At 34.1% G+C, this 14,831-nt stretch overlaps 1 protein-coding gene across 1 annotated transcript; it reads left to right on the top strand.

The window, feature by feature from the left end:
- The first annotated feature begins 629 nt into the window (after positions 1–629).
- Positions 630–14,185, top strand: LOC124822943 (importin beta-like SAD2). The gene is made up of 22 exons (XM_088112354.1): positions 630–923; positions 1,318–1,450; positions 1,540–1,627; positions 1,849–1,992; positions 2,694–2,856; positions 4,385–4,569; positions 4,664–4,837; positions 6,846–6,991; positions 7,067–7,190; positions 7,259–7,439; positions 8,058–8,217; positions 8,305–8,346; positions 8,453–8,583; positions 8,708–8,894; positions 9,921–10,052; positions 10,814–10,917; positions 11,044–11,223; positions 12,280–12,419; positions 12,561–12,700; positions 12,847–12,920; positions 13,767–13,869; positions 13,960–14,185. Exons 1-22 carry the CDS (start codon positions 834–836, stop codon positions 14,034–14,036), a joined length of 2,898 nt encoding a protein of 965 aa, XP_087968480.1. The 5' UTR covers positions 630–833; the 3' UTR covers positions 14,037–14,185.
- The last annotated feature ends 646 nt before the right edge of the window (positions 14,186–14,831 follow it).

Consider the following 14,831-nt stretch of genomic DNA (forward strand, 5'->3'; position numbering starts at 1 on the left):
GGGAAAAAAAGGAAAGAAACCGGCAATAGGCTGACACATACTTATAAAAAGAAATTATGATTAAAAAAAATTTATTTGTGTGTAGAAAGAAAAAAATATCTTTAAGAAAACATCATAGAGTACAATAAAAAAGAAAAAAATAATGGTGTAGAGATGACATACCTTTTTAGTTTTTTTCTTCTTTGATGATCTCTTTTGGCAGAGTTCCTCATGATAACTTACTTTTCTATATATTCTTCAGTACTCTTGCTATCTCTTTATTTTTCAAAATATTTCTCCCCTTTTTTTCGTCTCCTTTTTTATGGCAGAATGCGTATTTATATACACATTGCAATATTATGGAAATCTTGACTTAATTGTGAATTAAATGACAATAAAACAAAATAGGGAAAGAAAAAAAACAAATTAAATAATATTCAAAACATTGATTATTATTATTGTCAGAAAATCATATTTTTCTCTTTAAAAACAACTGATACAACAAATTATATTAATATCATATTAATTCAAATAAATATTTACTTACCTAAACGAGTTTTCACACTGTTTATATTTTATTAGGCTTGTGTCGTGCGAGTTGCATGAAACAAATTATAAATTGAGAGCATTGACATGCTATCACACTCATAAATAGTATACGGTGATAACAAAACACAAATCGGAAGCCACTTACTCTGTTCGATTCTCGTTGCGCTCGCTTAACGCTCGCGCTCTAAACCCAAGAGGACCCTATTTCTAGGGTTTGTATCTGAACTTGTAATCGGTTTCGGAATTGTTAGATTGCGCGCTGATCGGAGTTGGTAGCGGAGGTTTTTTGATCGAGTTTTGGGTTCATGGATCTTCCCAGTCTCGCTGTTGTACTCCAAGGCGCTCTCAGTCCCAATTCAGATGAACGGAAAGCTGCTGAGGAGAGCTTGAATCAGGTGCGACTACTTCCGATTCCTTAATTTTCTCCCTGATCAGAGTTTTCATTGCTTTGTATTTACTTGATTCACTTCCGGTTAGTGCTTAAGAAGTACGGATAGTTGTGAAACGTGGTGATTCTTTTAGTGTCTTCTTGGGTCGTCGGTTGTTGATTGAATTTTGGTGTACGGTTGTTAATTGAATGTAGCAGTGCTTTGATTTGATAAATTTAAATTTGGCTGTGTTTCTTGATGATCTTTTTTAGTCACGACCTTGTTTATGTAGTGAAAAACATCGGACTTTGTTGTCTGTTGGCATGGGCGTCCCGGTTTGCGGTTGTAATTGAATGTGTCAATGTTGCAGTTTGTTGACTTCTTTTAACTTTTATATGCTTGTTGTTGAATTTGCATACAGTTTCAGTATACGCCTCAGCATCTTGTGAGGCTGTTGCAAATCATTGTTGACAACAACGTTGACATAGGTGTACGACAAGTGGCTAGTATTCATTTCAAAAACTTTATTGCGAAAAATTGGTCTCCTCTTGATGGTATGCACTTTTTATCATTGGTGCAAATTAGATAATGAAATGGGATTTTTGCTTATTAATGTCTTTATTTTTGTGGGTTGCTTATGTAGAAACGCAGCAGCAGATTTCACAGAGTGATAAAGATGTGGTGAGAGATCACATTCTGGTCGTTGTAACCCATGTTCCTCCTCTGTTGAGGTATGATTGTTCACCTTTGGTACATCGTATCTGGTGGCTATTCTTGTATATTTTGATGGGTTGTTTTCCTGCTGTCATGTCTCTCTTTACCTTGTGGGTGATGACAACTAATGAGGATTTAAATTATGTGCCATATTTCTTTCTCTTCTAAAAAACGTTTTGTTTGTGTTTTTTTTTTACAATTCTCCGTTGTCTTGACTTGGTGTTCCTTACGTCTAAAGGGTACAGCTTGGCGAGTGCCTTAAAACAGTTATACGTTGTGATTATCCTGAGCAGTGGCCACGTCTTCTTGATTGGGTGAAGCATAACTTACAGGATCAACAAGTCTATGTGTTTGTGCTCCAGATTCTTTCAAGAAAATTCGAGTAAGTTTGTGACTTCATATCTATTATACCTTAACTGGAAGAACCAGGTTGATGTTCTTACCCAGTTCTGTTGGTGATATTTTCTCACTATTTGGTACTTTGTCCGTTATTATTAATAATTGTACTTCCATACTATATGAAAATACACTTGTTTTGCATGTCGGCTAAATAGTTGTCTGCTTTTCCAGTACCAAAAGAAAAATTAACAAAGAAATGATTAGCAATAATTATTTTTTGAATGTTAATTTCGTGATCATTTTGAGGTGTTGAAGAAAATGAATGAGGATTAAGATATCACCACAAATTTGAGACCTTTCATTAAGTCTGGAAAGGAAAATAGAAAAGACTAGAGTTTACAATGTTTCAAATGGAAGGGACAAACCTCATTCCATGTGTTTTGGCCAGTATGATTATTTTTCTATGTACATTAATAAGAATTGAAGTTTCCATTTCAAAAAACTTGTTGGAGGGGAGACCCTGCTAAAGTTGAGTATGCAGGTTTCACAATGGAGAATATTTACTGGCAAAGCTAATAAATATGCTGTAACGTGGTTAAAATAATTTCCATTTCAAAGTATTTACATTTATGATTTTGCAAGAGCTCATATTTTCAAAAGTACCCTGTGATCCTTAAATAGTGGTCCAGATTCATTAGTCTAGTATGTGTTAGGTTCATACGCTCTTTTATATTTTCTTTTCAGTTTCAAGTCCGTCGAGGAAAGGATCCTAGCTTATCACATTGTTGACGAGACATTTCCTCATCTTCTCAATATATTTAATGGGCTTGTCCAGATTGTTAATCCATCACTTGAAGTAGCTGATCTAATCAAGCGTATCTGTAAAATATTCTGGTCCTCCATTTTTGTACGCTCTCTCTGTCCTCACATGTATTCTTAAATTAACAAGTTTATTTTATGCATTATGCTGTAGATCAAACCTTGTTCAGATTCATGTTACTTCTATTGATAGCCATTATGTAAAATATGTGATTATTATTAATTAGGGTGTACAATACATTCTATTTTAGCCCAAGGTGGTCAGTCAGGGCTGTCAAATTTGAGGGAGTAAGTGTGTTTGGATTAATGTCTGGAAGTGTTCAGGCATAAGTTTGCATATTTCAAAGCAGTGAAAGGAGAAGCAACTCCCTTGTGCCATTGAAGTTAGTGTGCATAATTTAAATATAACTCTTTTCCGATCACATCTGTTAGGATATTTATCCTATTTTATCATGATTATATTGTGTCTAGGATTACCCTATTTATCATGATTATATTGTATCTAGGGTTACCCTATTTATCATGTACTTTTGTATCAATTTATTTATATAAATAGAAGATTGTGAGAGGGATCAATTAAGCCCTCTAGAATTATTTTACAGTTTAATTCTCAAGTACATCCTTTAGATTGTATTGGACTTTTAAAGTTTACCTAAAACAAAAGTAATAGTTTAGAAAAAGCCTAATCATAGTCTTCGAATTTCAGCTTAAACTCAATTTAGAAAATCGACTTGGATGTGAGTTCTGCCAAAATTTGTAAGCTCTATTTAAAACATAGCTTTATCTGATGTAGAATTAAAGACTACCCTTGAGACCTCAACCAACTATAGCAACCTCCAAAAGAGGTTTTAACAAAGGCAACTGCAATTAAGGTGACTTTCCAATAACCCCCTCTTGCCTAAGGTTAATGGCACGGAGCATGGCTAATGCAAGTGGCTAAGCCATCTTAGAAGTTGGGCTCAACTTTAACTTCATGATACATGATATCCTTCTCTTAGTCGTCCTACCTTTTTATGAGTTATCCCCTTTAACCTTACTGATAAACTAACTGCAGTTAATCAAATGTTAATTACAATTGATGCGCTGCCTTTCTTTTACAAAGAGCAATGATACCATTGTGTTAAATATTAATTGAAATACATGACACCCTTCTGTTACTTTGGGGTTATGCCTTTTAAGAAAATGACGCTTAATTGTCCACTGTATTTTAGTATCTTTTCATCCCTTGCCATTGGGTTTATATTGCCATTAAATTTAAATAAGCAAAGAATAAAAAGTTATTGTGGGATTGTTATATCTCTAGTATCATGTTTTCCTCTCACGTCAAATATGAGGTGGAGTTAATGTGATCAAAAGTTAGAAGAACAAAAATAGTCAACACTACAGTCCATGCGAACCCTTGTCTAGGAAGTCTTTATTTATGTGTTTGTATCTCAATAAATCTTTGTTTCATTTTTTTTTGGTTGATCTGGTCGCTGGGGATAAAATGAAATAAAGGAGAGCATCTTTTACATTTTGAGATAACTTTTTCGGCCACCTCATTTGTTTTGATGCTTCTCACCTCAAATTTCTGATAGTTGACATGTGAAATTATGGATTTTGTTGAATTTATTCAGTTGGAGATTCCTAAGCTGTTGTTTGATCAAAATATCTTCAATGCTTGGATGATGCTTTTTTTAAATATATTGGAGAGACCTGTACCCTCTGAAGGTCAGCCTGTTGATCCTGATCTTAGAAAATCATGGGGTTGGTGGAAGGTCAAGAAATGGACAGTTCACATTCTAGATAGGCTCTACACTCGGTATGTTTAGGTGTAGATTGATTTATATATAAAAGAGTTTTTGCTGTGTGACTTATTCTGAATTTCTATGGTTTTTTAAATTACCACATGACAGTCTTGGAGACTTGAAGCTTCAAAACCCTGAAAACAGAGGCTTTGCCCAAATGTTTCAGAAGCATTACGCTGGGAAAATCTTAGAGCGCCATTTAAATCTATTAAATGTTGTTAGAGGAGGGGGCTATTTACCCGACGGAGTTATCAACTTGATTCTTGAATATCTAACCAACAGGTGGGTATCCTTTGCAGTCTAATTTTTCACCGTGAATCATATTATATATTCGTATTCTAGTCTACTTTAATTAACTGCGTGCCTTTAATTCTGATTAATGCCACACATCATTTAGTAAATGCATTTTCTTTTTGACTTGGTTTGGAGATGCAATATAAAAACCATTATGGTCTCTCCACCTAACAGGATTAGCTTTTAGGATTGTTGGTTCGTGATATTTGAGCTTTTTTGATCTAGGGGTCTAGATTGCTGCCCCCATTCTTCCAATAAAAAAGTTGAAATTCAACAAATGGCAGGTGGTTTTATGTATTATCCATAATTTAAAGAGCTCTTGGCTTAGGGAATGCTGCTACTGAGGAAATTATAAGAACCATTATGTTAAAGAAAACTGAGATTTTCTTGATGGTTCTGGTTCCAAGCCTTTGTAAAACTTGAATAGAGTTTGCCTTAGTTTGATAACTTTGATGTAACTAACATATGATAGCAAAAAGCATTATTATTTAAGGCACACGTGACACTGAATATTGGCAAAGCGGGCTCCATAGGATCATCCACGTCCTTGATATCTAAAGTCAACCATGAATTTAGGAGGAGTCATGAAAGGCAGTAACAAGTGCTTTAGTTTCCTGGTTTTGTGCAGTTTTTGATAGAAAAACAGTATAGCTCTCTTCGTTTTGTAAATTTGTTTGGACAGCAAACCTTAAATTAGGTTTAGATGGGCTGCATCTGCCGGAACTTTATTTCAAAACTTTTGTAGACAATGCACAAGAAGTAAAGCTTAAATTTCTTCAATTAGTAGCAGTTCAAACTTACTTTCAATGACAAAAATGACACAATCATAGTCTTGAGGCAATCCTTAAAATAGCATTTATGTATTCTTGGTGAGAGTGGAAGTGGGACAACCAATTAACGCATTAACACCAAGAAGAAACTCTGTTATCAACCAATCTTCAAGGATAAGATTTTTGGATTGAAGTTCATTGCAAAGTTGTTGAGGACTACACATTTGTTTTTGAAAATAAGCAGGAACTTTATCCCAAACTTGATAAGAATTAATGCTACCTAAGACTATAGAAAGAAACGAGTGTGATAATGTTGGTTAGAGTGCGCCAACACCATTTGATCTTGCTGTTAAGTGCTATAGGTGGGATTGATTTTTCCAGCATCATGATCAGCTTCGGTAACAAAACAAAGAGGAAACAATGGATCGATACAAAGTGTTGGAAGACATTGTGGTTTAATACACACAGCAAGAAGTTGGAGTCATCAAGGTTCTTTTAGGTTTTGGAGGAAGCAGCAGAGGATGGGGAGGGAGGAGGAGGAAGATTGCCACACAAGACTGTTAAACAACTGTCCCACATAAATCTGTAAAAACTGCCTCAATGACCTTTACTCATAGAAAATAACTGATGGCTGGCGACAATAGTGGGGGTGTACATAGGATGTGTCGTTATTTTGAAGTTTGTGGTTATTGAAGACTTTTTGTCTCTACAAAGACAGGTGCATTATATTTGTGTGTTTTCTGTGTTCTGCATTATATCCTATTTTTTCTCAAATATCAACTGATATTTTATCTGCAATTATAAGCATGTGGTTGGTAAGTTAATACATTATTCCACAGTTGCTACTCATCATAAATTCAGGATTTCGGTGAACTTTTTCAAAAACTCCTATAACATGAGCCTAGTAAACATCAGAGGTCTGGTTTTAAAAAAAAAAATTTAAACACTGTGAAAGCCGTTAGACTTCCGATTATATGAGGTGCTCATGTGCTTTATTAGATTTTCAATAAGCTAAAGGAGGAGTAGATGCTTGACATTGGGATAGAGCATCTTTGGTCACTGGTTCTTTATGAATGTATCTTTCTCATTCCCGAATGTCAAATCAGACCAGGAAGAAAGTTGTTATTGTCTATTTGGATAGAAATCATGAGTTGTTGAGTGCTATATTTGGTGCCACTAGATAGCACATACTAATTATTTCTCTGTAATTTTGGCATCACATGCAGTATCTCAAGGAATGGTATGTATACTCTGCTGCAACCACGGCTTGATGTCCTTCTTTTTGAAATAGTGTTCCCCCTTATGTGCTTTAATGATAATGATCAAAAGCTTTGGGATGAAGATCCTCATGAGTATGTAAGGAAATGCTATGGTAAGTTGCCCTGGTATGGAAACAGTATTTCAATATGCACTGGAATTTCTTATAGCTTCTAATTCTTTGTTACAGATATTATTGAATATTTGTATAGTCCTAGGAGGGCTTCCTTGGATTTTGTGAGTGAATTGGTTCGGAAACGGGGGAAAGAAAATCTTCAAAAATTTATTCAATTTATTGTTGAAATTTTCAGAAGGTAATGGTTTACTGTTACAATGAATAATCTATAATTGGGTGCAATATTTATGATTTGCTGTGCATTAGGTATGATGAAGCTTCTGCAGAGTACAAGCCCTACAGACAGAAAGATGGTGCCCTCCTTGCTATTGGGGCACTCTGTGACAAATTGAAGCAGACTGAGCCGTACAAGTCTGAACTCGAGCGAATTTTAGTGCAACATGTCTTTCCCGAGTTCAGCAGTCCTGTTGGCCACCTTAGGGCTCAGGTACGATTTCCTATTATAGTTGTTATTTTTATCTCCATATATTGCCATGTGATGTAGGACCTTTACCATTCCAGTCTTCTAAAATACAACTGAGCTTTATATATAACCAGGTACTCAACAGCAATGAAAACGAATTTAAGTATACTTGACTAACATTCTTCTTCTATTCATATTTACATACTGTTACCCTCCCCCAAAAAAGGATACAATGCTCTCAAGGGTCTTGAGCTTCATGTGGGATTGTAAGAGGAAGATAATATCTGATTAGTCCCGAATGTTTTCTAGATCTGCTTCCAAAGTTACAATAACAGGATCCATACTTCTAAGTATCTCAACTTATGCTTCGTATAATCAGTAGATCTGATCTTATGCAGTGTTGAGTGCTTTATATGGATGCAAAAGGATCACACAACGGGCATATTTGTTTAATGGCCCAATTATCATCCTTACCACGGTTGGAAAGGGTTTTAGGCTGTCATTCACGGTGTTCTAAACCAAATAAATGAAGCATTATTTGCAAATGCATAGGTTTATTTGATTTCGTTTAAGTTATTCTAAAACTTATTCAGATTATGGAGTTATTGTGTAAAGTACAATTTAATTTTGTTTGAAAAACAGGCAGCATGGGTTGCTGGACAGTATGCCCATATTAACTTTTCAGATCAGAACAATTTCCGGAAGGCTTTGCAGTGTGTGGTATCCAGAATGCAGGATTCAGAACTTCCTGTGCGTGTTGATTCCGTTTTTGCTTTGCGCTCTTTTATTGAAGTTTGTAAAGGTGGTTTTTACATTCTCACTATTTTTTGTAATTATTATGAATATTTTTTTTCTATATGCTTATTTTTCTCATGACATGTTTGTGCAGATTTGAATGAAATTCGTCCTATTCTTCCTCAACTCCTCGATGGTATGAGGGTGTGAGAATTTTGTTTCTCTCCAGAATTATTATTTGACTTTCTGAGTAAGTTTTAACCAAGCGAAATTTTACATTGCGAAATTTTGTTTCTCTCCAGAATTCTCTCCAGAGTTTTTCAAACTTATGAATGAGGTTGAGAATGAGGACCTTGTGTTCATATTGGAGACTATTGTGGACAAGTTTGGGGAAGAGATGGCCCCTTATGCACTTGGGTTGTGCCAAAATTTGGTAATATTTCTTTTCCTTTCACAATTTTTTTAGAAATTATTAATTTTTAACAATTTCTAGAAATTTTTAATTTTTAATAATTTCTAGAGGTAATGCCAAAAAAACGTTTTATTTTAAATAACAGGCTGCTGCATTTTGGAGGTGTATGAACACTGCAGAAGCTGATGATCCAGGTGCTTTGGCTGCTGTAGATTGTTTACGTGCTATTAGTACAATACTTGAATCAGTGAGCAGGCTTCCTCACCTTTTTGTTCAAATTGAGCCAACTTTGCTTCCTATAATGCGCAGAATGTTGACAACTGATGGTCAAGGTACCTATCCCCATGCTGCCCTCTCTCTCGTGACAATCTTTGTCCTACATTTTTCTCCAATGTTATTTTGTGTTTTTTATGTGTATATACACTTCTTCTCATTAAGTGTTACAAAAGTTTTGGAGAAGAGACTATCCTGCTTGAACATAAAATGACATTTTGCTGCACAAACTACAAAGAAAACGGAATCACTAATTGAGCAAAGCTTCTAAAATCTCTCAGCATGTCAGTTAGGGAAAACTCCTTCAAAAAGACTATAGGTGTTTTCTACCAAACAAGGCCAAATGCTTTATCATATATCAAACAGTTATTGTGCTACAACAACCACTTTAAAAATTCTAAGTTTCAGTCTCTGACCATATACACCAAAGCATTTGTGTATTTTGCACGTTCCCACAAAATAATTCTGTTATTCTGTCTAGACCATTGAAGCTTATGAGAAATAGAGAAGATTGGGAGAGAATATCCCCTTGTGTTAAATACACACATAGGGTTATCTATTTATAATAGAAGAAATATGGGCTAAGCCCAAAATACAAATGAGAAATAATAACTAACTAACTAAAAGATATAATATATCTAACAAAGCTAATCAGAAAAAACCAGTCCAATTACTTTTGAATTCCTTGTTGATTAGCCAAAATGCTCCAAGGAAAAACCGTCTTGCTCTTTTTGACAGTTGTCGAACCATACAATTATTCTTGTTGTTATGCCTTGTGTAGGTACATTTTTTCTTTAAGAAATAGGCAATACTAATGGATTCTGGTAACCCTTCTCATAATGTTTCATAAGACTTTAAGATGGATGGATGTATGAAATAGTTGATCACTGGAGGAATTTTGGACTTCCTCTATATGCTTAGACTTATTAAATGAATGCAATGCTGTATATATTTGCTTCTTTAATTTCATGGACCCTGTATTTGTGTTAGTTTAATTATTAGATTGTGATATGTAAACAATGGTTTGTATATTTTAATTTTGTTTGGATTTTCACTCATTTCTACTATCTTCTATGTGTCTACAGAGGTTTTTGAAGAAGTTTTGGAGATTGTATCGCATATGACTTTTTTCTCTCCAACAATATCGTTGGATATGTGGAGTCTTTGGCCATTGATGATTGAAGCACTGGCTGATTGGGCTATTGATTTCTTTCCAAGTATGATGGTTCTCAACAAATTTTAACTCTCTTTTCCATCTGCTAATGTTGTAATACATAGTTTACATAATTTGTGAATGGTCTATTTTTTCCGGAGACAAGCTGATCTCTTTTAACCAGAAGATGAACACAAACAATGTACTGTTTACAAAACATCTATTAATAAAGAAACAAGCTAAAAATACGTCGCCGACAATTTTTCTTCAGTGCAGGAGCAAATTAATTTACATTCCACGCTGTTTTTCTTCTTTACAAAATATAAGTGAAAATGATTCTATCAGTAAGTGTTGTATTTCTTCAGAACTCATTTTGGAACAACCCATAGTATAATAACTAAATTCATATACTTCTCCTCAGACTTGTAATTATTGGTCTTAACTTTAAAGTTAGAAGCTTGTGGATTTAGCCTTATGCAAACATGTGCTGAATAATTATATATTTATTACATACTGTTTGTCTTCAAATTTCCTTTGCTTGACTGTGATGATTGTCATCCATATCCTTTTTGCTTTCAATTGGTTAGCGGTTTTCTGATTCCTTAACAAAATGGGTGTTTATTACTTTCATACATAGACCTGGTAATGGTTTGATACCTGCTTTGGTTTTCTTACATTGAACTCGGGTCTCAAATATTTTTTTCTTTCTCTTTTCAAGACAAGCATATCTCTAATCTATCTTATCTTGATCTGGTTGGAAATTTTATCCTCCTTCTATATGATATTGTTTTTGGCAATAATTTGTTAAGCTTTAAACTTCTGCAGATATTTTGGTTCCCTTGGACAATTATATTTCGAGGGGAACTGCTCAATTCCTTTCTTGCAAAGAACCGGACTATCAACAGAGTTTGTGGAACATGATTTCATCTGTGAGTTATTTTAACCTCATTACTTAAAGCATCGACTATTTGGTTGGAGCCTGGTGGTTTATTAATTATCATCATTATTTTTTATGTTATTACTGAGCTCTCTGTGATTTTTATATTGTATTGCAGATTATGTCAGATAAAAATATGGAGGACAACGATATTATACCAGCTCCCAAGCTTATCGAAGTTGTGTTCCAGAATTGCAAAGGACATGTGGATCACTGGGTTGAACCATATCTTAGAATTACCGTTGAACGCCTGCGTCACACTGAAAAATCATATTTGAAATGCCTTTTCATGCAAGTGGTAAGGGGATGTTATGTTCAATAGTTATATTATATTACACGAGTGAAGTAACAGATTTTTGTGCTCGTGGGCTATAATGTTCTGAATATCTTGATTGTGCTGGGGTCTGTTGACTTGGAGGTTTCATTAAATAATTTTAGATTGTGGTTGAAAGATATCTTTTGAATTTCCAATTTATTAAATGGGGGTGGCTTATAAAAAGTAGGCTAGGTATTTTTGAATGGTAGTTTTCTCACATTCTATGGAAATGAGTAAATTGAGTAACATATAAATGAAGAAGACCCGCAAACCTAATGTCATGAATTTTTTGTTTGAGTGTGATGTCATGTTCTCCTATGTAGTTGGTTCGTGATTCATTAGTGAATATCTTCTTGGTGTTTCTCCTCCTTGGATCTTCTAAAAGTGGTATTAGAGCCAATGTTCATGGTAGTCGGATAAAATGAGTAGTGTTAATGGTGAATCTTGGTCCGTAGCCCTTGTATCTGGTAGTCAATCTAGGTAGTGTGTTGCTCTGGGGTAAATCACAACATAAGAGTCACCATTGATTACTTATGGATGAGTAGGAGCTTCCACTTGGGGGTGTTTATAATGTGGAAGAGACTCATATTTAAGGGGGAGTCCACAATGTGGAAGAGACCTACACTTAATGCGTAGTTTGTTGGAGCTCAAGTGTGAGTTCAACTCTCTCATTGCCTTAATGTTTTATATTAAGTGTAGTGTGATGTTCTGTTCTATAGTTATTTCCTGACCCAGTAAATGTCTTACTGGTGTTCTCTTGCTCGGATTTTCCAACAAATCTGTCCTGAGAAAATGTATACCTAACTCTTTGTTAACCAAATATGGATTGTACTTCCTTGAGTGCTATGATTTCTAAGTTTTTTTATTTAAAAATGAAGAAATAAAATGTAGGGATATTGTTAACAAAATCTGAGGCCTTTCCTGATCTTCCAATGGGTGTAGTTTATCTGCTTTATGTTTGCCCAGGTTTTCAAATATTATTTGTCTCTCTGGAAATGACATAAAGTAATTCCTTCTAATAGGAGATACTTTTTTCAGATTGCAGATGCTCTTTACTACAACGGAGCACTGACTCTCAGCATATTGCAAAAGCTAGGTGTTGCATCAGAAATCTTCCATCTGTGGTTCCTGTTACTGCAACAAGTTAAGAAGAGTGGAATGCGTGCTAATTTTAAAAGGTTTGTTATGTTTACCTTTTGTTATCCCTTGTTTCCATTTTACTTTGTATGTTGATATTGTGCTTCCTTACAACAATATATAGATTGTCTAATTACAATTTGAACGTGTCTTGAGATGGAAAACTAACAACGTATGTGCAGGGAACATGAAAAGAAAGTATGCTGCCTTGGTTTGACATCATTACTGGCACTCCGTTCTGATCAATTACCGGCAGAGGCTTTAGGAAGGGTGTTCCGAGCAAATCTTGATCTTCTAGTTGCTTACAAAGATCAAGTTGCAGGTCTTATGTCTCCCTTGTCTCTGTAACTAAGTTGTAACATTCATGGGGGTTAGATTAATGTCATTTGTATCTGTTGCTTGGCCTAAACTCCTCACAGTAGTTGTTTTATAAGTGCTTAATTTTCATGTATTTTGTACTGATTGCAGAAGCTGCTAAGGAGGAACAAGCTGAAGATGGGGATGATGCTGATACTATCACACTTCGAAAGTTGGCTGAGCAGGTATCTGAAAATGATGGTCTAAAAACATTTGCTTGCTTATAAACGAGTTCTATAGTATGTCTGTATGCATGTATAGAGGATGTGCAAGATGGATATTCTAGTAGTTCATCCTCTGTCCAGGTCATCATTTAACTTTGTCGCGAAGTATTCATTGGATTTTGAATCCCAGTTAGTTAAATTTGAAATTTGGACTACTGAATTTAAAAAAGCGTTCATCCTTATGTGGTTTGGTTTTTGTTGAATTGTAGTTATGCCTGTAAATATATTTATTATGAAGTTCAATAGTCAACTAAGTGTAGAGAACAAATGAAAAACCTAAAGATTAACGTTAAAATAATTTTCTATTTGTTAATTTTGAAACCAATCTTATATTTTAGCTGTTGTTTTTGTCGAAATATTTTATTGTTTACATTGACCATTTAGGCTCAGCAGTCTCTTGTTACACCTGCTGCCAATGCATAGTGGAGCATTTTTTTTCTTTTTATTCTCGATACCGATTTCTTTTGCTTTAAGGTCTGTGCACCTAGTAAAACATTATGGTCCATGTAAACACCCGGGTTCACTGACTGATCCTGTGAAAAATGCTGGAGATAGGATCATAGCTTCATTCAGTAACGTGATAAAAACTAGCAATTCTTTCTCCAAAATGAGTTGAACAAATGAGCTAATCCGTGCCCCCTCCCCCCATCCAGAAATTATTGTACTTCATTTCAACTTATAATTATTCATAACACCGGTGTTATACTTGGTTTTGTCTGATAATTATTTGTTGGGTTACTGGTCTTTATTTATAATTTATTGTTGAATCTTTGAATTTTATTTTCATTCTGCATCTGTTGGATGTAGGCGAAGTCATTCCGGCCAGATGATGACTATAGTGAGGATGAAGAGTTGCAGTCCCCAATTGACGAGGTTGATCCTTTTGTGTTCTTTGTGGATACAATCAATGGTAAGCTAAAATGTTTAGTGTTCCCCGTCGCCATCATAATTCTATGTCATCATGTGACAGACTCACCTTACAAAATAATTTTTACTGTAGTGATACAATCATCGGATCCATTGAGGTTTGAGAACCTCACCAGACGCATGCCGAGCAGGAAGGGCAGAATTTTTTGATTTGAGATTTTTTGAGTTTGGGAATTTTAAATGATTTAAAGATCGAACATTCATTTAATGATGTTATGACGAACATAGAAACATGATACTTAAAAAATGTAATTATTCGTCTGGTTTTATTTTTGTGAAAAATAAATTATATTCATTTATTTTTTAACAAAATTTTAATTGCGTCTTAAATTTTGTAAAAATGTGTCGATTAGATTACTTGAAAAGAATTACAATTGCTAATATTGGTATATCACTTGTAAATATGTGATTGTTTTAATTTTTTTCTGTAAAAAATTGTTACCATATGACACGTGACATTAACAATATTAATCTTATGTAGATGACAATATCACTTGTCAGTACTATATCACTTGTCAGTGCTATTATTAATGTCAAATGACAAGACAATGATAATGTTACGTGCTAGTGTTGGTATCAAGTGGTATGTTAATGTTACATTTAGACTTTGATCTAAATTTAGTCTTAGTGTTGGTATCAAGTGGTATGTTAGTGTTACATTTAGACTTTGATCTAAATTTAGTCTTATGTATGTTTCTTTAGTTCAATTTAGTTTTACTTTTTTAAAATTAAACAATATTATCTCTCCAAATTGAAACTAAATTTGTTATTTATATGAATGTTATATTTATTATTTTATTAATATTGTCTTTGTAGTATATTATATTATTATATATTATTAATTCAAACATGTTTTATAAAAAGAAATTAATTAATATCATTTATAAAATGATAAATTAATTAATTAAGACCAAATTTTTTATATATATAAATGTTAAACTAATA

Source organism: Vigna umbellata, chromosome 4 (assembly GCF_029865625.1).
Source record: "Vigna umbellata cultivar VRB3 chromosome 4, Vumbellata_1.0, whole genome shotgun sequence".
NCBI lineage: Eukaryota > Viridiplantae > Streptophyta > Magnoliopsida > Fabales > Fabaceae > Vigna > Vigna umbellata.